At 37.2% G+C, this 21945-nt stretch overlaps 1 protein-coding gene across 3 annotated transcripts in view; it reads left to right on the forward strand.

The window, feature by feature from the left end:
- Positions 1-21945, forward strand: part of LOC148942080 (GATOR complex protein Iml1-like) — a 168864-nt gene that overhangs the window by 22992 nt on the left and 123927 nt on the right. For 2 of the 3 annotated variants that reach the window (XM_089102921.1, XM_089102922.1), the window contains 3 exons: positions 8791-8913; positions 12482-12622; positions 18836-18978. In XM_089102921.1, the coding sequence (XP_088959047.1) occupies positions 8791-8913; positions 12482-12622; positions 18836-18978 (407 nt within the window). Of the gene's footprint in view, positions 1-8790; positions 8914-12481; positions 12623-18835; positions 18979-21945 lie in introns of those variants that run through there. The other variant, XM_089102923.1, reaches the window with a different exon arrangement.

The raw sequence follows: 21945 nt of genomic DNA on the forward strand, positions 1-21945 counted from the left end.
GCAGAAAGTAACATGTTTTCATAGACTTTACTAGTCGCACAATTCTGGCTTTTGTCAATCAGGGTTCCATTGTCAATTCTAATGCGTTGCTCCATTTGAAGAGGTTCTGTTGAGGCTAAAGCTGAATTGGGCTCACTCTTCGTACTAGAATGAGAGTTAAGCCCTCTTGCATAATCATTAGAACTTTCATCCGTTTTGGGCTGTCTATATTTTCTAATAGCCCAACATACTACTATCCCAACACACGAAACTGGAATACCAACTGTGAGAAACTTATTCAAGCACATTTTAAGATAAATGAATCTACTGCCAGGAAAATCCAGCATTATATTGTGAAAACGACATCATGTTTATACCAAAATGATGTCATATTTTCTGCAATGATATGACGCTTGTACAATTTGAAATGGCTCCATCGCTAAAAATGACGTCATACGAATAACGACTATTAAGGTTCACCTCGGTGGATATAAAAATATAGTAAAAAAAATTACTTTTCTTCTTTGCCTTTTTTTATTTTTTTTCAGGTTCAGCATCAAATGCTGTTTTACAAGACATTATCAATTAAAATACATATATATATATATATTTGATTTTAACCTGCTCTGCCTGAAATTTTTTATTGTATATGGAGATTTCAATGGTGTTTACTTTTTTTTATTCTTGTAAAACAGCATTTGATGATGAAGCTGGAAAAAAACTAAAAAAGAAAGTTTTTTTTATTAATTTAATTAATTAATTGGGATCTTGTACAGTTCTGGGCTTATACTGGTCACAAAATGATTTTTAGCACTTTGCGATGCTTTTCTATCAACAAGAGTCGAAATCCTGCACAAACGATCTCAAGCCTATTACCTCTAACTCATTATATACTCGTGCCTACAAATAACGATCTACTTCGAGAAGGCAAGCCATAGAAGATAAATTAGCTAGGAAGAGGTTTTTCAGCCTGAAAATGCCCGCTACAACCAGGAGCGATCCTATTGCTAAAGGACGATCCAAAAAAGGACCCTAAGTTAATGGTCTTTTAAGTTTTCTTCGGATGGATGCACATAAAGTTTTGAATCCGAAAATTTAAATATCAGGAGGTTGTTTCAGGGTTTTAGAAATACCTAGGTGGGGCATGGGCCAAGGTATTCATGTTTAGACTATGATGATCTAACGTAGTTAAACTTCTTACCTCTTCTATCTCATTCATACAAAAAATAGTAAAATTTGGTGAAAAACTTGACCTTCACTTTGAATGAAAAACTGGACCTTCTCTGCCAATTTAAAAATACATTCCGTGAAATAACCTCGCCAAAAAAACCTTTTATATTTTTATCAATTTTAAAATCTATAATGTAAAAAAATCGACTGTATAAGATAAAAATGAAATACCCTTCAGCTCATAATGTAGAGCGATTCAAAAATTATAAAAATTTGCTGGTTAAAATTCTTCGAACTAGTGAACAAATTTATTATAAAAATTCATTTAAAAAATCTGATTCACCTCGGACTACATGGAATTTAATCTAGGAAAAAATTGGAAATAATACTAAGACACCACACCCTGAAGCGATCATAAATGAAAATGGAATTGAATTGAAGGGGAAGGATATTGTTGCAGATTATTTTTGTAATTATTTTTCTCATATTAATACTACTGTTGAACTGAATTCCCCGGAATCTCCGTTTTATTCATATAAACATTATTTCCCGCCATCTGAAAATTCTAGTATGTTCTTGACCCCTGTTACTTTCGGTGAGTTCCAGAAAGTAATTACGAATTTAAAAAGTGGCAATTCCCTAGGTCTAGATGGGTTCTCCACAAATATTCTAAAAGAAATTGTTTCTGTAATCCATGTTCCGTTGCTTCACATTTTAAATGCATCTATATCATCAGGGATCTTTCCAGAAGTTTGGAAATCTGCACGAGTTATTCCAATTCATAAGAAACGTGATAAGACAGACATAGGCAACTATCGACCAGTAGCTATTCTTTCTCTAATATCTAAGGTTCTAGGAAAAATTATTCAAAAAAGAAGTGTTTCGTGTTTTGATAAATGGAATTTATTTACTAAAAATCAGTTTGGATTCAGGTCGGGTCATTCTACTGAAGAAGCTATTGCTGCACTAATTTTAGAGATTAATGATTCACTAAATGATGATAATCATGTGTCTAAATTTTTTGTGATATAAAAAAGGCATTTGATACGCTAAACCACGAAATTTTGCTGGAGAAAATTAATAACACAGGTATCAGAGGCAATATATTGCCTATAGTAAAGGCAAAAAACCAACAAAGAGAAAAATCTCTAAAAAAAAAAAAAAAAAAAAAAAAAAAAAAAAAAAAAAAAACAAACAAACGAGACTGTGGCCAGTGGAGAGAAAAGGAAAACAACAGAAACAAAACAACGCGGATATTTCGCCTGTATACAAACAAGGCGTCTTTGAAGACGCCTTGTTTGTATACAGGCGAAATATCCGCGTTGTTTTGTTTCTGTTGTTTTCCTTTTCTCTCCACTGGCCACAGTCTCGTTTTTTTTTTTTTTTTTAGAGATTTTTATGTTTTTTTGTTTTTTGTCATTGGTGGCCGGTTCGGCTTAAGATATTTCATAGTAAAGGCCATACGGCTCCAATGTTTTATTATTTATTTTTTTATTTTTTTCCCCAGAGGCACTTCACATGGAAGGGGTCGTTGTAGAAGCTTCAAAGGGGGCTCATTCGATTGGAAATCGAGAGTTCTAGTGCCCTTTTTAATAGTCGAAAAGGATTGGAGGGCAACTACCCCCCCCCCCCCCTCCTCCACGCCCATCATTCCCCCAAACACATCCAATCAAAATTTTCAGATAGCCATTTTGTTCAGCGTAGGTGATTTCCAGATAGAAACTATATTTTTGAGGAGGATACTCCCCCACAACCCTCAGGGCAAGGGTTTTAAGTTATGCCCGAGGGGTATATAAGGTTTTTATAGAAGGCGTTGTCGTAGAAACTTCAAAACAAGCTCATTCGATTGGAAATTAGAAATTGAATTATAGCTATTGGAAATTGAAGGGCTAGTGCCCTTTTTAATAGTCGAAAATGATTGGAGGGCAACTAGCCCCCCCACACGCCCATCATTCCCCCAAACACATCCAATCCAAATTTGGAGATAGCCAGGTTGTTCAGCGTCGTTGATTTTCAGATGGACAATATATTTTTGAGTTGGATACTCCCCCACAACCCTCGGGGCAAGAGTTATGCCCTGGGGGCATATAAGGTTTTTATAGAAGGCGTTGTCGTAGAAACTTCAAAACATGCTCATTAGATTGGAAATTTAAGGGCTAGTGCCATTTTTAATAATCGAAAGTGGTTGGAGTGAAACTAACGCCCTTCCCCCTCACTCCCATATGTCCTCCAAACACATCCAATCAAACTTTTGAGATACCCATTTTATTCAGCGTAGTTGATTTCAAGATAGAAATTATATTTTTGAGGATGAAACTCCCCCAGAACCTTCAGGGCAAGGGTTTTAGGTTATGCCCTTGGGGCATATAAGGTTTCTATAGAAGGCGTTGTCGTAGAAACTTCAAAACAGGCTCATTCGATTGGAAATTAAAGGGCTAGTGCCCTTTTTAATATTCGAAAGTGATGGGAGTGCAACTAGCCCCCCCCCACACCCCTTCGTGCCACCACAACATCCAAACAAAAATTTGAGATAGCTAGGTTGTTCAGCGGAGGTGATTTACAGAGAGTAAATATATTTTTGATGAGGAAACTCCCCCACAACCTTCAGGGCAAGGTTTTTAAGATATGCCCTGGGGGAATAAAAGGTTTTTATAGAAGGCATTGTCGTATAAACTTCAAAAAAGACTCATTCGATTGGAAATTCAAAAGGATAGTGCCCTTTTTAATAGTCGAAAGTGATTGGAGGGCACCTAGCCCCCCCCTCGCCTGTCATTCCCCCAAACACATGCAATCAAACTTTTGAGATAGCGATTTTGATCAGCGGAGTTGATTTTCAGATAGAAAACATGTTTTTGAGGAGGACAATCCCCCAAAGCCCTCAGCGCAAGATTTTTAAGTTATGACCTGGGGGTATATAAGTTTGTTATTGAAGGTGTTGTCATAGAAACTTCAAAAAAGGCTCATTCGATTGGAAATTCAAAGGGATAGTGCCATTTTTAATATTCAAAAGTTATTGGAGGGCAACTAGCCCCCCCCCCCTACGACCATTATTCCCCCACACACATCCAATAAAAATTATGAGCTAGCCAATTTTTGTTCAGCTTAGTTGATTTCCCGATATAAAATATATTTTTGAGGAGAATACTACCCCACAACCCTCAGGGCAAGGGTGTTAAGTTATGGCATAGGGGCACATACGGTTTATATAGAAGGCGTTGTCGTAAAAAATTCACAGAATGCTCATTCCATTGAAAATTCAAAGGGCTGGGGCCCTTTTTAATTGTCGACAATGATTGGCGGGCACCTCGCCCCCCCCCCACGCCCATCATTTCCCCAAAACACATCCAATCAGACTTTTGAGATAGCCATTTTGTTCAGTGTAGTGAATTTCCAGATAGAAAATATGTTTTTGAGGAGGACACTCCCCCACAACCCTCAGGGCAAGAGTTTGAAGTTATGGCCTGGGGGTATATAAGGTTTTTATAGAAGGCGTTGTCGTAGAAACTTCAAAACAGGCACATTCAATTGGCAATTCAAAGGGCTAGTGCCCTTTTTAATATTCGAAAGTTATTGGAGGGCAAATAGCCCCCCCCCTTGCCCATCATTCCCCCCAACACATCCAATCAAAATTTTGTGTGAGCCAGTTTGTTCAGCGTAGTTGATTTACAGCCAACCTGGCAGTCCAAGACACGAAGCAAAATGCTCAATCTAAGCATTACTCGCTTTAAGATCTATTTATTCATGTATATTATTACTTGTATGTTTTTTGCTATTATTGTTTATTTAATTTCTGTTCGCTTTGGGTTTCATTTATTCTTCAAAAGTAATTTCTGGTCGTTTTGAGCTTTAATTTTAAAAGGTATTTTTATCTGCTGAGGTTAAGTTTAAAATTGCCTTTACTTTTCTTTGAAAAACTTATTTTTGGGAAAGTTTTTTTTAATTAATTAGAAGTAAAGGCCTAGATCTAATAAAATCTTACCTGAATGGTCGAAAAATTCAGGTAGAAATAAATGGGCACCTGTCAAGCCATGTTGCTTTTGATGATATTTGAGTCCCCCAGGGATCAATGTTTGGACCATTACTATTTTGATTTATATAAATGACCTTCCGAGGTGTTTACCCCAAGATAGTAGCTTAGCAGTAATTTTTGCAGATGATACAGCAGTAACAGTAAAAGCTAAAACCCCATCTTTATTGGTTGAGAAAATGGTGATAGCAATGAAATCTTTGAATAAATGGTTTGCATGTAACTACCTAGCTCCAAATTTTTTTTAAAACAGAATTCATGACTTTTGGGTGGTCACGGCGAACAGTAAATAAAATAACCATAGAAGAGTTAATTGTAAATCAAAGTAGGATAAAAAGAGTAAAGTCATTTCGTTACCTTGGGATTATTCTTTATGAGCTTTTATCTTTCCGTAAACATTCGGATTATTTGAGTTTGAAACTTGCCCATAACTTAGGTTGTTTTCATAGATTGAAACATGTGTTTGCTTTTTGACTTACTTGACTTATGTCTCCTGCCGGGCGCTGCTCGGTGTAGAGAGTGACGTCTGCCTCCTCCATCCACTTCGGTCCATGGCAAGCGTTTGCACATCGCTCAACCTGATATTTGACATCGTCAGGAACTCGGACAGGCTGTCAGACCATCGTTTCTTTGGTCAGCCGCGAGGTCGCTTCCAACCGGCTTTGACAGGGTCGAAGTCATGGATCGTTTTCGCAGGTATGTGAGGAGGCATTCGAAGTAGGTGTCCGAACTATCGTAGTGTTCGCTCCGCTGCTTGGGTCGAAAACCGAGACTGCTTGGTGAGCTGCAGCAGGTTCTCATTGCTGACGAAGTTGAACCATCGTAGACCTTCGATCCTCCTCAGGCTCTTCGACTGAAAGACATCAATTGCCTTGAGGGTTGCGGCTGAAGCTTGCCACGTCTCAGCTCCATAGAGCATCACACAGCCGACGAGGGCGTTGAAAATCCGCAGCTTCGTTGTGCGACTGATGTTTGGTTTTCGCCAGAGGTGGCGGTTTAGTCTGCCCATGGCAGAAGACGCTTTGGATATTCTCGCTTGTAGTTCAGAAAGAAGCGAGCCACCTGAGGAAATTATGGAGCTCTGGTAGGTGAACCTTTGGACAACCTCGATGCTAGTGGTGCTATCCAGGCTAACTGAAGGATTGGCAGCAGGGGAGGATGGGTCTATGGCCATAATTTTCGTTTTAGTCCAGTTTATCTGCAGTCCTACTTTTGCAGCCTCTTCTCGTAGGATTCGGAGTACTTCCAGCAACTGCTCCATGGAGTCCGCCAGAATGGCCAAATCATCGGCAAAATAAGCATCTGTAATGACACGATCTCTAAACTTGAGTCCAAAGCTGAGACGTGAAGTAGTCCTTGTCATAACGCAGTCTATGATGACATTGAAGAGCTCTGGTGCCACTGCACATCCTTGCCGCATTCCTGTCGTGATTTGGAAGAACGGGCTGCGCCGGCCGTTCACTTGAACACAGCTCTCCGTCCCATGGTGTAGAGCTTTGAAGAGTCTGCAGTATTTCTCAGGGAGGCCTGTCGGTTCTAGAATCCACCAAAGAGCTTTTCGGTCCACTGAGTCGAACGCACCACGGAAGTCGACGAAGGTAAAAAAAGCTTTTTGTCGGAACTCCGTGGCTTTTTCTATGATTTGTCGGATCGTAAAAATCTGCTGGATGGTTGAACGGTCGGACATGAAACCAGCTTGCTCCGGTCGCCGGATTTTACGAATGATATTTCGACATCGATCTAGCAGGATCATTGAGAAACGTTTTCCCAAGACAGACAATAGTGTTATTCTACGGTAGTTCGAGCAGTCGGTTCTAGAGCCTTTCCTCTTCCATAAAGGGATAATGACACCCTTCCGCCAATCTTCGGGAATAATCTCGGTTTGCCAGATTTTAGAGAACAGGGTGTGGAGAAACAGGAGCATAACAGGACCTGCATATTTTAGCAGCTCCGCACTCAGGCCACAGATACCGGCAGCTTTATTGTTCTTGAGCCTTTTTACTGCATTTCCAATTTCTGAGGGGCTGTAAGGCTCGTCTGGAGGAGCATTTGCTTCGTGTCTTGGACTGCCAGGTTGGTTGGGACTATCAGTAGGAGGCATAGACGGGCTAGTGTTGTTCAGGAGTGAGGAGAAGTGGTCCTTCCACCGCTCGAGACAAGAAGCCTCATCAGAGAGAAGTGTCCCATCCCTGGATAGGACGGGTCCCAATGCTGGTGTTTTATTTTCTGTGAGATCACGGAGGTGCTTGAACAGGCTACCCATGTCTTTTTTTTTGCTGCTAGTTCGATTTCACAGGCTTTCCTTGCAACAAACTGAGTTCGGTCTCGGTGAATAAGTCTGTTCCGCACTCCATTGAGCCTTCGATAGGTGGCCATGTCCCCAAGAAGTCTTGCCCTCCGCCTTTGTTCTATGACCTGCGGTGTTTCGTCAGATAGCCACGATCTTTCGGGAAACTTCGTTTGCCAAGCACCAGCTGTGCTGCTTCGCTGGTCTGCGATTTAAAATACTTTCAGGCGTCTTCGCTGCTGTTTAGTGTGCCCAGGAGCTCAAAGCGATTTGATATCTCAACACTATACTTCTGGCGAGTATCTGCCGCCTTTAGTTTCCCAATATCCGCTGCTACTGGTTTTCTTTCCGATCGTTGTGCATGGAGGCGAAGCTGGACATCAGCACACACAAGCCTGTGATCTGCATTTGCGAGCTCTGCTGATCTGTTTCCTTTTTCCATCCTTAAAATTTTATACCATTCTCTAATTGAATCATATCTAAATTATTGCCCAGTAATCTATCTCAACACATTTACAGTCCATCTGCAACCTCTTCAGATAATTCAAAATAAGGCAATTAGAATTCTGGGTACTTTTGTTCATCGCCCAATGAGGCTTCAAAATCTCTCGGGAACTCAAACTTTTTATGTCTTTCTCAATATACTTAATCTTAAACAACTGCAATACCTGCATACAGCAATGTGGTATTATGATATTCAATCTTCAACAAATTTTTTCCATGATTTGGGTATAATTGAGATCCCGAGATTCCCATTTCTTCTGCCCATCCCGTCCGCTCCAAGAAGTATCGCCTTCCTCCAATTAAATCAGAAAGAGATAGATTCTCAATCAGAAACAAGATTCCTCATATTGTAAATAAACTTAATGTAGTAGAAATGTTCCCAAGTTTCAAGAGCAGATCTTCTTTGAAAAGACATATTTCAAAAATGGTTCTTTGTCTTGATGTTGAGATTGATGAATGATGTATATTAGTATGATCTGTGTTGTGCTGTTCTCGCGCTGGGGTGGCCTTTTTTATTTCATTTCAGCACATGCACCACAGGTATTGATGGAAGGGCATTACTGCAGAACCTTTAAACTAGCTTAAGAGGAGTCTATGAGCAGTCACCAACATCTGGTCAGCGCTGATGTCCGAGTTTCAGTAACTCATCAAATGCCATTACGAAACGCAATATCATTTTCACCAGAGAAGCAGTTTATGAAAACACTGTGGTTGATAAAGTGTATATGCATATACAGATAAAGTAGTTAAAAATGAAAATTGACGCTAATATTATGGTACTAATCATTTAGTTAACCGACAATTGAACTTGTTATTTTTTTAGATTGGAAGTGCTGTCTATATAAACAAGAAAATTGAATTTTGCCAGCTTGTTCGTTGTCAGGTAAATGAAATGTGGAGTAAAGGAGAGCGAGTTGCAGGAGGCTTAATTACAAATGATACAAGAGTGAGTAACAAAAAGACCACTTGCTGCATTTTATTTTTTCTATTTTTTAAAACTATTTACCTGTATGTTTTCTATTTATTAACATCTTGGATTTTAAAAAAATGGAAATGTGATTCCGTTAAGAAGCCCGGGGAGAAATGAATAACAAATCGTCCCATAATATTATTTTCATAAAAACATCTTAGTGCATGTCTGTCCCTATGCAGTTAGTCCCTATTAACGTTAGTTATGGATTAATTATGCAGTAAGTCCCTATTAACGGTATTTTATTCTCATTGATATGTGAGACACGCTAATAAATTGGGTACTTCCTGATAATTAAAAAAGCAACTCCGAAATGAAGAATTTGTTTAGTGAAAGAATAAAAAAAAAATGCAAATCATACTTTTTCCGTGCAATCAGTTCCCAAACAAATAAGCCTATTGGACTATGTTATAATAACTCCTGCACCACACCTTGCTAGATGATGTTTCACGTGGAGCGCTTTTTTTTTTTTTTTTTGAACTTGGTACCCTGTGTGTTTCTAGCCTGAAAAAACAATCTAGACAGGTCATGAGTTTGAGAAAAGTCGTTTAGAGCCCTAATTTTGGGGGAAATATCATACGAGTAACGTCATATTTATATACATTTCAAGAGCGGAAATTTTGTCCTTTTTCCCCCAGCAGTGCTCGTATCGTTTTTAGTATCTAAGACGCATGCAAAATGACACAAGATGACAAACTGTCCTGAACAGCTAAAGAAAAATGTATTGAAATGCAGGCTGTTAAAAGGGTGTATCAGCATCCCAGGAACGGCTTAGGATATTAATTTTAGACTTTCATGGGATTTTAAGGGTGATGCTAAACTAACCAAAATGCACTAGATGCATACTACTAAACTAGTGCTACAGCTGTTACTACTACTACTAACACTACTATTGTTGCTACTACTACTACTACAGCTGCTGCTACTACAAATGCCGCTACTACGGCTACTACTATTAATGAAGCAATGGGTATTAAGGTGAAACTTTTGTGGTATGATGAGGGAATGTTAAAGTAAATTGAAATATGCTATAAGGACTTATGCTATCAAAAAGGTGTAACAGCTGTATCCCAGGAACAGCTTAGAGGTATTAAGTTGACTATTTCAGGGCATGTTGAAGGGGATTTTGAATAAACCAAAAGGTGGCATATGTATACTACTACTCGTATTACTACTAGTACACCTGCTACTACTGTTACTAAGGTTAAGGATATTAATACGACATTTTCAGGAAATGTTGAGGAAGATCTGAGCAGTATCTTAGGAATGGCTTAGAGTATTAAGTTGAAGCTTTCAGCTTGAGGGGGATGTTGGACTAAATCATGACACACCATGTACATGCGGTTATCAATGGGATGTATCAGCAGTATCCTAGCAACGCCTTGACGTTTTAGACTAAAATTTTTAGAAACTGTAATACTACTACCATTTTTGCTAATGCCTCTACTAGTTTAAGGGCATTTAGGTTGCCAAAATGGCATAGAAGGGATATCTTTGGACTGGAATGGACTATAAACTAAAACCATACAGGGAAAGATTATGTTGCTATAAAACATGTTGCCTCCCTGTAGGGGGCTTTCTCTTCAGGCTTAGATGATATTCTGGCTAAGGTTAACACGATCATTTTATCTGCACCTTTTCACTTATAACTGAGCATCTTTGAAATTTTTCCATCTTGTTATTTTCTCAGAAGCACTTAAAAGTGTAGGGGTAATAGTTCTTTTTAAACGTGGCTCAAGAAATGACTCGTCAAATCACAAACCAATCTTTCTCCTGCCAGTATTCATCGGAATTTTTGAAAAGGACATTCTATCAAGACTCCAAAGCTTTCTTGACCCATAACGGCTCCTTCACACATTCTGTTTAGAGTTACCCGCTGGTTGTTCAATTGAGCGTGCACTTGTCGCGCTCCTTAGTTTCATTGATTCTACTTAGGTGCCGGTTTAATCCCAGCTGCTTTATTTTTGGATAGAAAGAAGGCATTCGACCCCTTAACACATGACGTTATTCTAGGGAAACTTAATGAGATTTGAGCGAGGCTCTTTGTTGCCGTTTGTGTCACCCAACTCTTGCTGGTGAACCCAGGTTCCAGTTAGATTCTGATGACAGTCTATTCGCATTCGCTGATGACTGTACGATGTCTACGATAACATTTGATCAAGCTACACTGGAGAAAAATCTTTATGCTTTATTTGAGAGACTTCATTCATGGTTTAGTGTGAACTATTTGACTCCTAACGTTTCCAATGTTTCTTAAGTTTTCAGTTTTTTCTACAGTTTGTATAGCTTTTACTGGGTTTTCGTGTGATGCATACGTCACGTGGTACTCTCCTTAAATCTGAAAGGGGCTATGCCCGATTCCTTAGAATCCTTTTTAATCGGAATTTGTCGTATAAATCCCAAGTAAATGAAAAAAAAACAACTAAAGATTGCCAGGAACTTGGGCATCTCACATAAGCTGTGGCAAACATTCCCCGGATCTATCCTATCGCTTCTTTTCTTCATCTTCATCCAGATATATATATATATATATATATATATATATATATATATATATATATATATATATATATTCTCCTACTATATGGACGTCTACTTTCCAGTCAAATTTGCTGAGTATAGCGTTTTTTCATTAGAAGTCCTGACTAGTTGTAAAGTTTGTAAATCCGTCTGCTATTAAGTCCCTCTTAAACCTCCGTTCAATTGATGTTCTTGTATGTGTTCTTTTACTTTTATACGGCTAAATAGAACACTTCCAATTGTCGTCCAGCCTCCCGTTTTGGTATCTAGAAGTTTGTCATATTACCTACGTTTTTCTGACAATATAAGTCTCCGCCACGCTTTGTTTTCGGTTTGATTTTAGCCCTTGTGTGGTATCTTCAAGAGCATGGAATATAATTCCAGCTGTGGCGAGGTGCTGTCATGCCTTTGGCACCTTTAACCGTATGGTGGTTGATTTTTTAATGGTTAATTTTTATCTATAAATTGTTACAGATTGTTCTTATTTATATCATACTTTTTTTTCTATCTTGTAAGTTGGATATGTTATTCAGTATGACTCTTTCATTTCTGTTTTATAGGTATGTTGATTAATTTCAATTTAGTTTATTTTATTCTGGTTATGAAGGGTTGATTTTCTTTGTGTATATATGTATTAAAGTACGTGTATGTATATATATATATATATACATGCCTGCCTTTGATTTGTAGGTTTGTTACTTTAAACTAGCTTCTTCTCTGTCTCCCGTTCTTTCTTTTTTTATGAGTAAATACTTTAAATAGTATATATTTAAATGTTTAATATTTTAAAACTCAAATAGTTTAACTTTAAAACTTTGTTCCATGATTTTGATCTAATCTTCAATGAGCAAGACCAGATCGAATGGATTGAGGGACTCATTAAATCTGAACTACAACAAAACCTTCTTGGGTTAACCCCCTCTCCTCCTTAGACATTCCCGTGAACCCGTATGACTAATATAATAGTATGACTAATATGACTAATACTAACTAATATGACTAATATAACTGATCATCTTTTCAGATTGTGTTTCGTTCCGCATCGAGTATGGTTTACTTGTTTATCCAAATGAGCTCTGAGATGTGGAATTTTGATGTATTTGGGGATTTATATTTTGAAAGGGCTGTTGACGGATTCCTTGGCGATCTATTCACTCGATGGAAGGTATAACTGCTAAGTTTCTGTGAGCTGTGAAATGTACTGAGAAACTTATTTTTTTCTTTCATCTTTTATGTTTTTGAGCCCTTCCTATATGTGCACATAAATTATAACAAAACTTGCTCTGCGATCAAACTAAAAAAAAGCGAGGAAGCGTAGGACCAAAAAAAACAAGGTGAGTCACAGCCAGTGACAAAAGAGAAAAAAATATAAATATTTCAGTCGAGACCGCCGCTCATCCGTCGTCAGTGCAGAAATAAAAAAAAGCATATATAGATAAAAATTAATAGAACAATAGTAAAAGACAAGGCTAAAGTGGAAGAAACCCTTTCTTCAGTAACCGTCAAAAGACAGCCGAATAAAATCTTCAAAGGGTAAGAACAGTTTTCTGAAAGATTCTAGTTGATTGTATGGATTCATCAGATATGCGCCTGATGATTTCGGAACTTGCAAGACTAGCGCATGTAACACCTTAGTTACACAAACAAATAGACGTTGTGTCACTGATGTTTATGCTCATAAATAAGCATATGAATTAAATAAGCTTCTATGATTTCACCACTCTGCGTAAACTTGTTCCCTGCGTAAAGTTGTCAAGTGTTATTGGTTAGAGAAATTATAAAAAAATTCCCTATCTGATTTTAGAAAAAATCAGAACACGGTGAAATGTTTGTTTTAAAATGCTTGCAGATTAAACAAAATAAAACTAAAAAAAATTAAACAAAAGAAAAACTGATATATAAATAACGTAAGATAATTTAATTTTAGTATATCACAATCCACAAGCCAAGCCATATTATTTTTTCTTGTTCGTCTAGGTGGTGAAATTTGTGCTATGATTTATTTAAAAATGAACTTGTGAATTATGATTGCAATACTATGAATTTGCATTGCTATTAGTGAGGGAAACGCTTTAAATTATTTTGCCACTCTTGCAAGATCTTGTGCAAAAATGCCAAAATTGAGTGAATTAGTCATTTAACCTTTTTTGTCTATTAACACTGTTTGAGGTAACTCTCAGAATGAGGAAGCGGTTAAATTATCAGATGGTTATAATCTTACTTTGTCCTGCCTTGTTGGCTTGTGGATTGTGATATATTAAAAATTAGATTATTTTACTGGACGTTATTTAGATATAAGTTTTTCTTTTGTTTTTATTTTGTCGAGTGTTTGTGTTGTTTTTTTTTAGTTTTCTATATATTTTATTTATTTTTGGTTATTTTTTGTTCTTTTATTCTCTCCCACTGATAAAGGCTTCAGGACGTGAAGTCGAAATATTCGAACTTCTATTATTGTTGAGGAAAGACGTTTACAAACGAAAAATATTTAACCTTTTTTGTTTCATTTTAATAATAAATGGAAGCTTAGTGGAGTCTAAGAAATTATTTCAGATGGTGAGTCAAATATAATGAAATATAATGAAGAGTGGGTTATAAGTGCGATAGGGAGTGAATCCTATGACGGCTGGAAAGATTCCTCAGGGTACTTATGCCGCATATTGAAAACTGTGGGGCATTATAGGCTACTTTTTATGAATAAATTTAAAAAAAAATTCGACAAAATAAGTTTTTCAAAGAAAAGCAAAGAACTCCATTGAACAAAAAATTAGCAAAAATAAAACCATATAATCTACCAAGCGTGAAACTACCACAAATCAGCAAGCATCGATAAATAAATGAAACCCAAAACGAACAGAAATTACAATAAATAACCGAGTCAAACTCAAAACGAGCAAAAAAAAACATGAGTTGGGCTAAAACCCCTATGCCTTCCCAAGGCCAGAACATAATTTGCACTTTACTGAAAAAAATATAAATGTTCTTACTTTTATAACTTTAATAAATCAAATAATATTAACATTTCGATTACTAAATATCAGTATATATATATTAAACTGACAATGCACATTCATTTGTATTTATTTCAGTAAAGTGCAAATTATGTTCTGGCCTTGAAAAGGCATAAGAGTTTTGACCCCAACTTATGTTAATTTCTGCTCGTTTTGAGTTTGACTGTTATTTATTGTAATTTTTGTTTGTTTTCGGTTTCATCTATGTATCGATGCTGATTTATGGTAGTTTCACGTTTGGTAGATTATTTGGTTTTATTTTTGCTGATTTTTTGTTTAATGGAGTTCTTTACTTTTCTTGATGTGTTTGGGGAAAAGGTGGGCCGGAGAGGGGGGTTAGTTGCCCTCCAATCACTTTCGACTATTAAAAAGGGCACTAGCCCTTTGAACTTCCAATCGAATGATCCTGTTTTGAAGTTTCTACGACAACTCTTTCTATAAAAACCTTATATGCCCTCAGGGCATAACTTACGATCCTTGCCCTGAGGGCTGTGGGGGGTGGAAGGTTTGTCATCCTTAAAGACCTAATTTCCAAAACTTACAACTACGTTGAATAAAATGGCTATCTCAAAATCTTGCTTGGATGTGTTTGGGGAAAAGGTGGACGTGAGAGGAGGGTTATTTGCCCTCAAATAACTTTCGAGACTATTAAAAAGGGCACTAGTCCTTTGAATTTCTAATCAAATGAGCCCTTTTTCAAGTTTCTACGACAAAGATTTCAATAAAACTTTAATGTCCTTAGGGCATAACTTATACCCCCTGCCCTGAAGACTCTGGGGGGGGGGGGTGTTCTAATCAAAGGTATAGTTTCCTGAACTTTAAACTGCGCGGAACAAAATGGCCATCTCAAAATTATAATTGGATGTTTTTGGGGAAATGGTGGGCGTTGGAAGGGGTGTTAGTTGCCTTCCATTCACTTTCGACTATTAAAAAGAGCACTAGCCATTTCATTTTCCAATTGAATGAGCCCTTTTTGAAATTTCTACGACAAAACGTTCTCTAAAAACCTTATATGCCCCAAGGGCATAACTTACAACCCTTGCCCTGAGGGCTGTGGGGGGGGGGTTGTTATCCTCAAAGACCTAATTTCCAGAACTTTCAACTACGTTGAACAAAATAGCTATCTTAAAATTTTTATTGGATGTGTTTGGAGAAAAGGTGGGCGTGAGAGGGGGGTTAGTTGCCCTCCAATCACTTTCGACTATTAAAAAGGGCACTAGCCCTTTGAATTTCCAATCCAATGAGTCTTCTTTGAAGTTTCTACGACAACTCTTTCTATAAAAACCTTATATGCCTCCAGGGCATAACTTACAACCCTTGCCCTGAGGGCTGTGGGGGAGTGTCCTTCTCAAAAACATAATTTTTATCTGGAAATCAACTACGCTGAACAAAATTTTAATCTAAAAATTTTGGTTGGATGTGTTTGGGGAAAAAGTGAGCGTGAGAGGGGGGTTAGTTGCCCTCAAATCACATTCGACTATTAAAAAGGGCACTATACCTTTGAATTTCCAATCGAATGAGCCCTTTTTCAAGTTTCTATGACAAAGATGTCAGTAAAAACTTATATGTCCCCAGTGTATAACTCACAACCCTTGCCCTGAAGACTGTAGGGGGAGTTTCCTGCTCAAAGGTATAATTTCCAGAACTTTCAACTGCGTGGAACAAAATAGCTATGTTAAAATTTTGATTGGATGAGTTTGGAGAAATGGTGGGCTTGGAAGGGGTGTTAGTTGCCTTCCAATCACTTTCGACTATTAAAATTGGCACTAGCCATTTTAATTTCCAATCGAATGAGTGCTTTTTGAAGTTTCTACGACAACGTGTTCTATAAAAACCCTACATGCCCCCACGGCATAACTTACAACCCTGGCCCTGAGGGCTCTGGGGGAGGGTCCTCCTTAAAAACATAATTTCTATCTGGAAATCAACTACGCTGAACCAAAAAACCAAAAACAAAAATAAATAATACATTGTGCCAACATCGTTCTTTACTTAGGTAGGGCGACTGCGCTGCCTATGAAATCTGATTGCGTTCATTTGATGTTTCCTTATATATAATTTGCTAATCTATTTACTGCCACAGCCTATTGGCTCTTTTTACAAAAACATCAAACTATTATAAATAGAAGACAAAAACTAGTTATATTAAAGCTCAAGCTTCGCGTGAAAACTAAAGAGAAACTTTTTAACTTCAAACGATCAGGATTTGGAGCAATAAAATTTGCTATGAATAACAAATAAAATCTAAAGCAAACAGAAATTACAACTAACAATGAAACCAGAAATACAACGATCACAAGTTGCCTCAAATAAGTGTGGTGTAGCCGTCTTCTCATAACCACTAAAAAGCTGTATTTCCAGTTACACTTCACTGAGAACAAAATAAAATTTTGACATTTACCCCATTACAACTGCAAAAAAAAAGCTTCCAGAACTTTTTTCGGGATACTTGTAAACTTGTAAAATCCAATCTCTTTGACTTCCTAAAAAATCATCAGGCATGATAATAATTCCAATGCAAGCAAATGACATTTTAGTGTAGTTTCCACTTGAAACTAATCATGTTCAAAAACATAAAACAAGAATATTTAACACGTATCATTTACCATGTGAAGCAGTGATGCAAACAGAAATAATTTTCTAGAAGCCACCAGTAGTCGCTTTGGAGAAAATTCAAGCGCCAAAAATCGATAAAATTTAATATTGGGAAAATAAGTAACAGCCCTGACTAAGAGCGTATCTTTGTTGTTTGGGTGCCTTTATTCTGTTATAAAAAAGAAGAAGGATAAACTCGTAGGATTCATATTATGCGTCTTCGTGAAAAGCATGACTCACACTGAGCTATTATACGACTCTCAGATTTCATGTTGTGTATCCAGCCAAGGTTGTATCCTGGTGGGGGGGGGGGTCTCACGCTTTTTGATGCTTTTTTAAAGTTTATTTATCCCCCCCCCCCACTCCCTAGCAAAAATCATGGATATGCCTTTGTTTGAAGCATTTAAGAGTTTGAGGTTTTACATGATTGATTCTTGTGCTCTCAGTTGTGCTCCTCGGCTGACTGGAACATGAGTTTGAGGGTACAAATAAGCAACAAATTATACAAATTTCGTAGTTAGTAGAGGCCGAAACATAAACAAAGAAACTTAACTCACCAAAAGCGGCAACTTAAAATCCTGATTATCTGTTTTTGGTTTTACATAATATTAACACAAAACTGCAAGGTTGTGTCACATCCCTGTTTATATTGATCATTTTGACTGACTTTGTCCTAAGGAACGCGGCAATGTCTATGGGAGATCGTGAAATCAAATACGAAGGTAAAATGTTCCTAGACTTAGATTATGCAGATTATGCCTAAATAAAAATGTTAGCAAAATTAATGATTTTTTGGATGTTCTGAAAGTCCAGGGTGTATGGATAGGCTTAAAACTTATGTTAAGAAGACTATATAACTTAGACTAATAATGAAGAAGGTGAATATGCAATGTTGGGTAACGAGAAGATCACGTGGATAGATTTATTCACCTGGGTAGCATTATTATTTCCAGTGTTCGATACTGTTGTTTATCTGTGGTTAGCTTAATGTGCTTAAGCTCATGGTCACTTAATAAGAGCACTAGAACTTTTAATTTCCGTTCGAATGAGCCCTCTGTCGATCTTCTAAGACCAGTGGTTCGGCACAATCATCCCTGGAAAAAGCAAAAAACAAATAAACACGCATCCGTTTATTTATCGTAGCATTTCAGCAATTCCAGATTTTATTTTAATATAATTGTTATTTTTACTTTTAGTGTTGTAAGTACAAAAGAAAATGTTTGCAATATAATTTGTTTTCAGTAAAGCACAAATGACGCAGTAGGCTTTATGACTTACGGTTTAGGGGATAGGAAAGGGGGCAGCTGGCAAATTCATGTTTGCAGTGTATTTTATTTCGTTTAACTTTGAATTGAATATTGAATTTAAACTTTATTCGTTTTTAGATTTATTTATTGAATTATATTAGTACCTGTTGTATGTTTGTTTGCTATGATTGTTTATTGAGTTTCTGTTCGTTTTGGGTTTCATTTCTTCTTTAATACTTAATTTCTGGTCGGTTTAGTTTGTATTATTATAGGAATTTATTTCTGCTCGTCTTAAGCTTAATATGGCTCTCCACTTTTCTTAAAAAAATTCTTTTTCGGAAACTTTTATTTAATTGATTTCTGTTCGCTTTTGACTGCCAAAGTTTCAAAATTTTCAACATCACAGCTTGGACCTGAAGCGTAGGTTTTGAGCATGAGGCTTTACGCTTAAAGAGTATACCTAGTGATTATTTGGATTAGTTTTCGATATGACAATGTTATTTTGTTATAATTACTACTTTTTTTCAGAAAGAGGGTTGCAACCATGAAGTGACAATTGTTCTGTTTTCTAGAACTTATTATGAAGCAGCTTCTATTGATGCATTTCCTTCCGAGATGCGATCTAAAGTCACGGCGGATTTCAGAGAATGTTTCTACGAAGACTATTACAGGTGTGGTATTAAACAGAATTAAACTGAATTAAACTGAAAATTAGATAAATTTACTTTCTTCGTTTCGATTCAGAAATGAAGAATATTCGTGGATAAGTAAATAATTATCTTTTAATGATCGTAATCCAATTTGAGAGTCTTACTGGTTTTTTTTTTCTTTGTTCTAATTCATATTTTTGGAGATATTTGATGTTTGAAGTGACTCCAAAATAAATCCTTGCATTTTTTAGATGTAGCGCAACTAATTCAGATATTTGAAGTGACTGCAATATAGATCCGTGTAATTTTTTTAGACTTAGCGCAAACTATTCCTGGACTTTCTGAAAAAGCAATTAAGATAGGGTTCTTATTTTCTCCATGATGGGATCCTTGAGTCAAATATTGATTGTCAGACTTCTGTTGACATTTCTTCCTCGATGCAGCCATGAAGGTAGAATCAGGGAGGACAAGACTTGGGAAATTGGTTACCCACTCAAAACCAGTTTTGAGACCGATGACAGAGCCTCCACACACCTCTTTTACCATACGACAGGAAAAGCTTGATCTCCGTCTTGAGCTCCGTCCTACTTGAAGATGACTGAATACTCGGTGATTATTATTCTCATGCAAATCTGAAGGGTACTTTGGCTCTCCGACATCTCCTGAAAATGTCACTCGATCTCCAAAGCTGTTTTCAAGATATTTAAATTGCGATATTTTAATAATTAAAATTTTAATAATTTTAATATTTTGATAACCTGGTTATGCATAGCTCCTTTTGACTTACTTGTTACTTGCCCAAAAATTGAATTAAATCGTATCAAGATTGATATTTCGAAAACTTTTAGAGAAAATTTGTCTTTTGTCCAACATTTTGTCCAACAGATTCTTCGGCTAGTTCAAGAATGAATTCAAGAGGGAGAACGTGTTATGTTTCAGAAAATTTCACAATACGTTTCAGAAATTTAGGACTCTGGTTAGAGAAATAGATTTCATATTAAATCCTTTTAAAATTAAATCCTTTCCTCTGGCTTCTCCTCCAAATGGAAATTTGAGGTAAAATGGCGTCCCAAACTCTCCGCGAAAGCGTCAAAATCAACCCCTCGAGTCGTTTGTGACATATCGCCGGTACGCAATTTTGATAACCTTGGCACGCAATGTTTTTCCTGATTTAACTAGCTACTTTACAAAGGCTCTTGAAAAAAGGACAACATTCTTGACATCCGAATTCTACTTCCTCCTCCCCCCTGCAGGGAACCCTTATGAAGAGTTTATGATAATTTGACTCTTTTCTGGTTTACCACTATTTCTTAATTTCTAAGCATAGGCCAGTCAAATTTATGAATGCATTGATTAATTCTTGCTTGCATTACCTCTATGACTTCGAAAGTGGCATTGTCAATTGCCCTTTTTATATCTAGGAACATGCCCAGCACAGATTCTTTACTTTCGAATTCTTGCTGTATTCGCCACACTAATTGGTCTAAGGCTGTTTTCGTTGTGCTTCCACCTAAAACCCAATGTATTTGTCTCTGGGTTACTTGTCAAGCACCAATGAATGAGTCGCTTCATCACTTTCAAATGAAAAGATGTTGTTGGGGTCATTCTAAAAGACCGAAGATTTTTATAATATTCTTTCCCTGACTTAGGTATGAAAATATTTCTTACTTTTAGCCACATCTGGGGAACATACCCTAAAACGAGGACTCTCCTAGCTATAAAGGTATAGTAGGTTTTTACATTTTCTCGCTCTTTTTGGACCATTAGGAGATAAAGCCCATCTTATCCACGGGTTTAAAGGGTTGGAATTCATCGAGAGCTTTTTCAACCAGTCCTCCCTTATAATCAAGGTTGCCAGCCTCATCTCAACAACAAGACTACTATTATAGACCAGCAGAATTTCTTCTTGTTAATTTTTAGAGTGCCCGTCTTATCTTGATACACTACCCAGATGTAACCGCTGGGCAATATTTAGAGCATGTAATAGCTTGTTCCTGGCTTCATCTGACTATACTATGGCGGAAATTACTTCCTGTGATCCCTTTAGCCCTCATTATTTCTTTTTATGGAGTTCTTATCCTTCCAAGCATGCGTCCCAGTCCTTGAGATCATTTATTAAGATGGCGTTCTTAAGTAGTCTTCACATCAGCTTCCACTCCTGACTTAGTTCCGAAGTCCACCGATTATTCGCATGCTCTCCTTGCTCCAAAGATGTTATAGGGCTATATACTTCAAAGCCTTATTCGTGCTTTTTGTGAGTCGTTCTGCCATCTTATCAAGGTTCTACTCAGTCTCTTCGTAAACTAATGCCGGATTTAGTAGTTCTTCGGCTAATATTTTTTATATATGAGTCAATTGTTTGTTTTTTCTTTCCCTCCTAAGCTTTCCCTTCTGTTAAGATATTTCTACTTTCAGCCTCATTAGACAGTGTTCTGAGAATGACGGAATACCACTCACTTGCCGTTCTTTTACCAGTCAGTCATACTATGAAGTACTACTACTACTACAAGGCACGCTCCTCCTCCATCCAAATCTATTCCAAGCCTCCCTTTTTACACCCTTTCAAGAAGCTCTTATTTCTCTTAAATCTTTCCGTGCGACATACTGTCAGACCATCGGAGGACAACCTGCTTTTCGTTTAGCCCTGGTTGGTTGCCCGACAAGGCACTCTTTGGAAATATTCATCTTTCATCCACAGAACGTGTCATAGCCAGCTCAACCTTTCACTGAGTATAGCCCATAGAAAGCCAGATAGAACCACATTTTTTATACAGCTTACTGTTTGAGATACGGTTACTCAGTTGAATACCCAAAACAATCGCTTGGTAATTTGTCTGGTAAGCATATCCTTCGTCATTTGGAGCGCCCAAGCTTCAGAACCATACTTGACGACTGTCATCACACTGGCTTCCAATATACTAAACTTCATTCACAGACTTATCTTCTAATCTTTCAAACTTGTTTCAATTGTGAGAAACGCCTGAGGCC

Source organism: Artemia sp. Qi Xiang Cuo, chromosome 17 (genome assembly GCF_049724085.1).
Source record: "Artemia sp. Qi Xiang Cuo chromosome 17, ASM4972408v1, whole genome shotgun sequence".
Lineage (NCBI taxonomy): Eukaryota > Metazoa > Arthropoda > Branchiopoda > Anostraca > Artemiidae > Artemia > Artemia sp. Qi Xiang Cuo.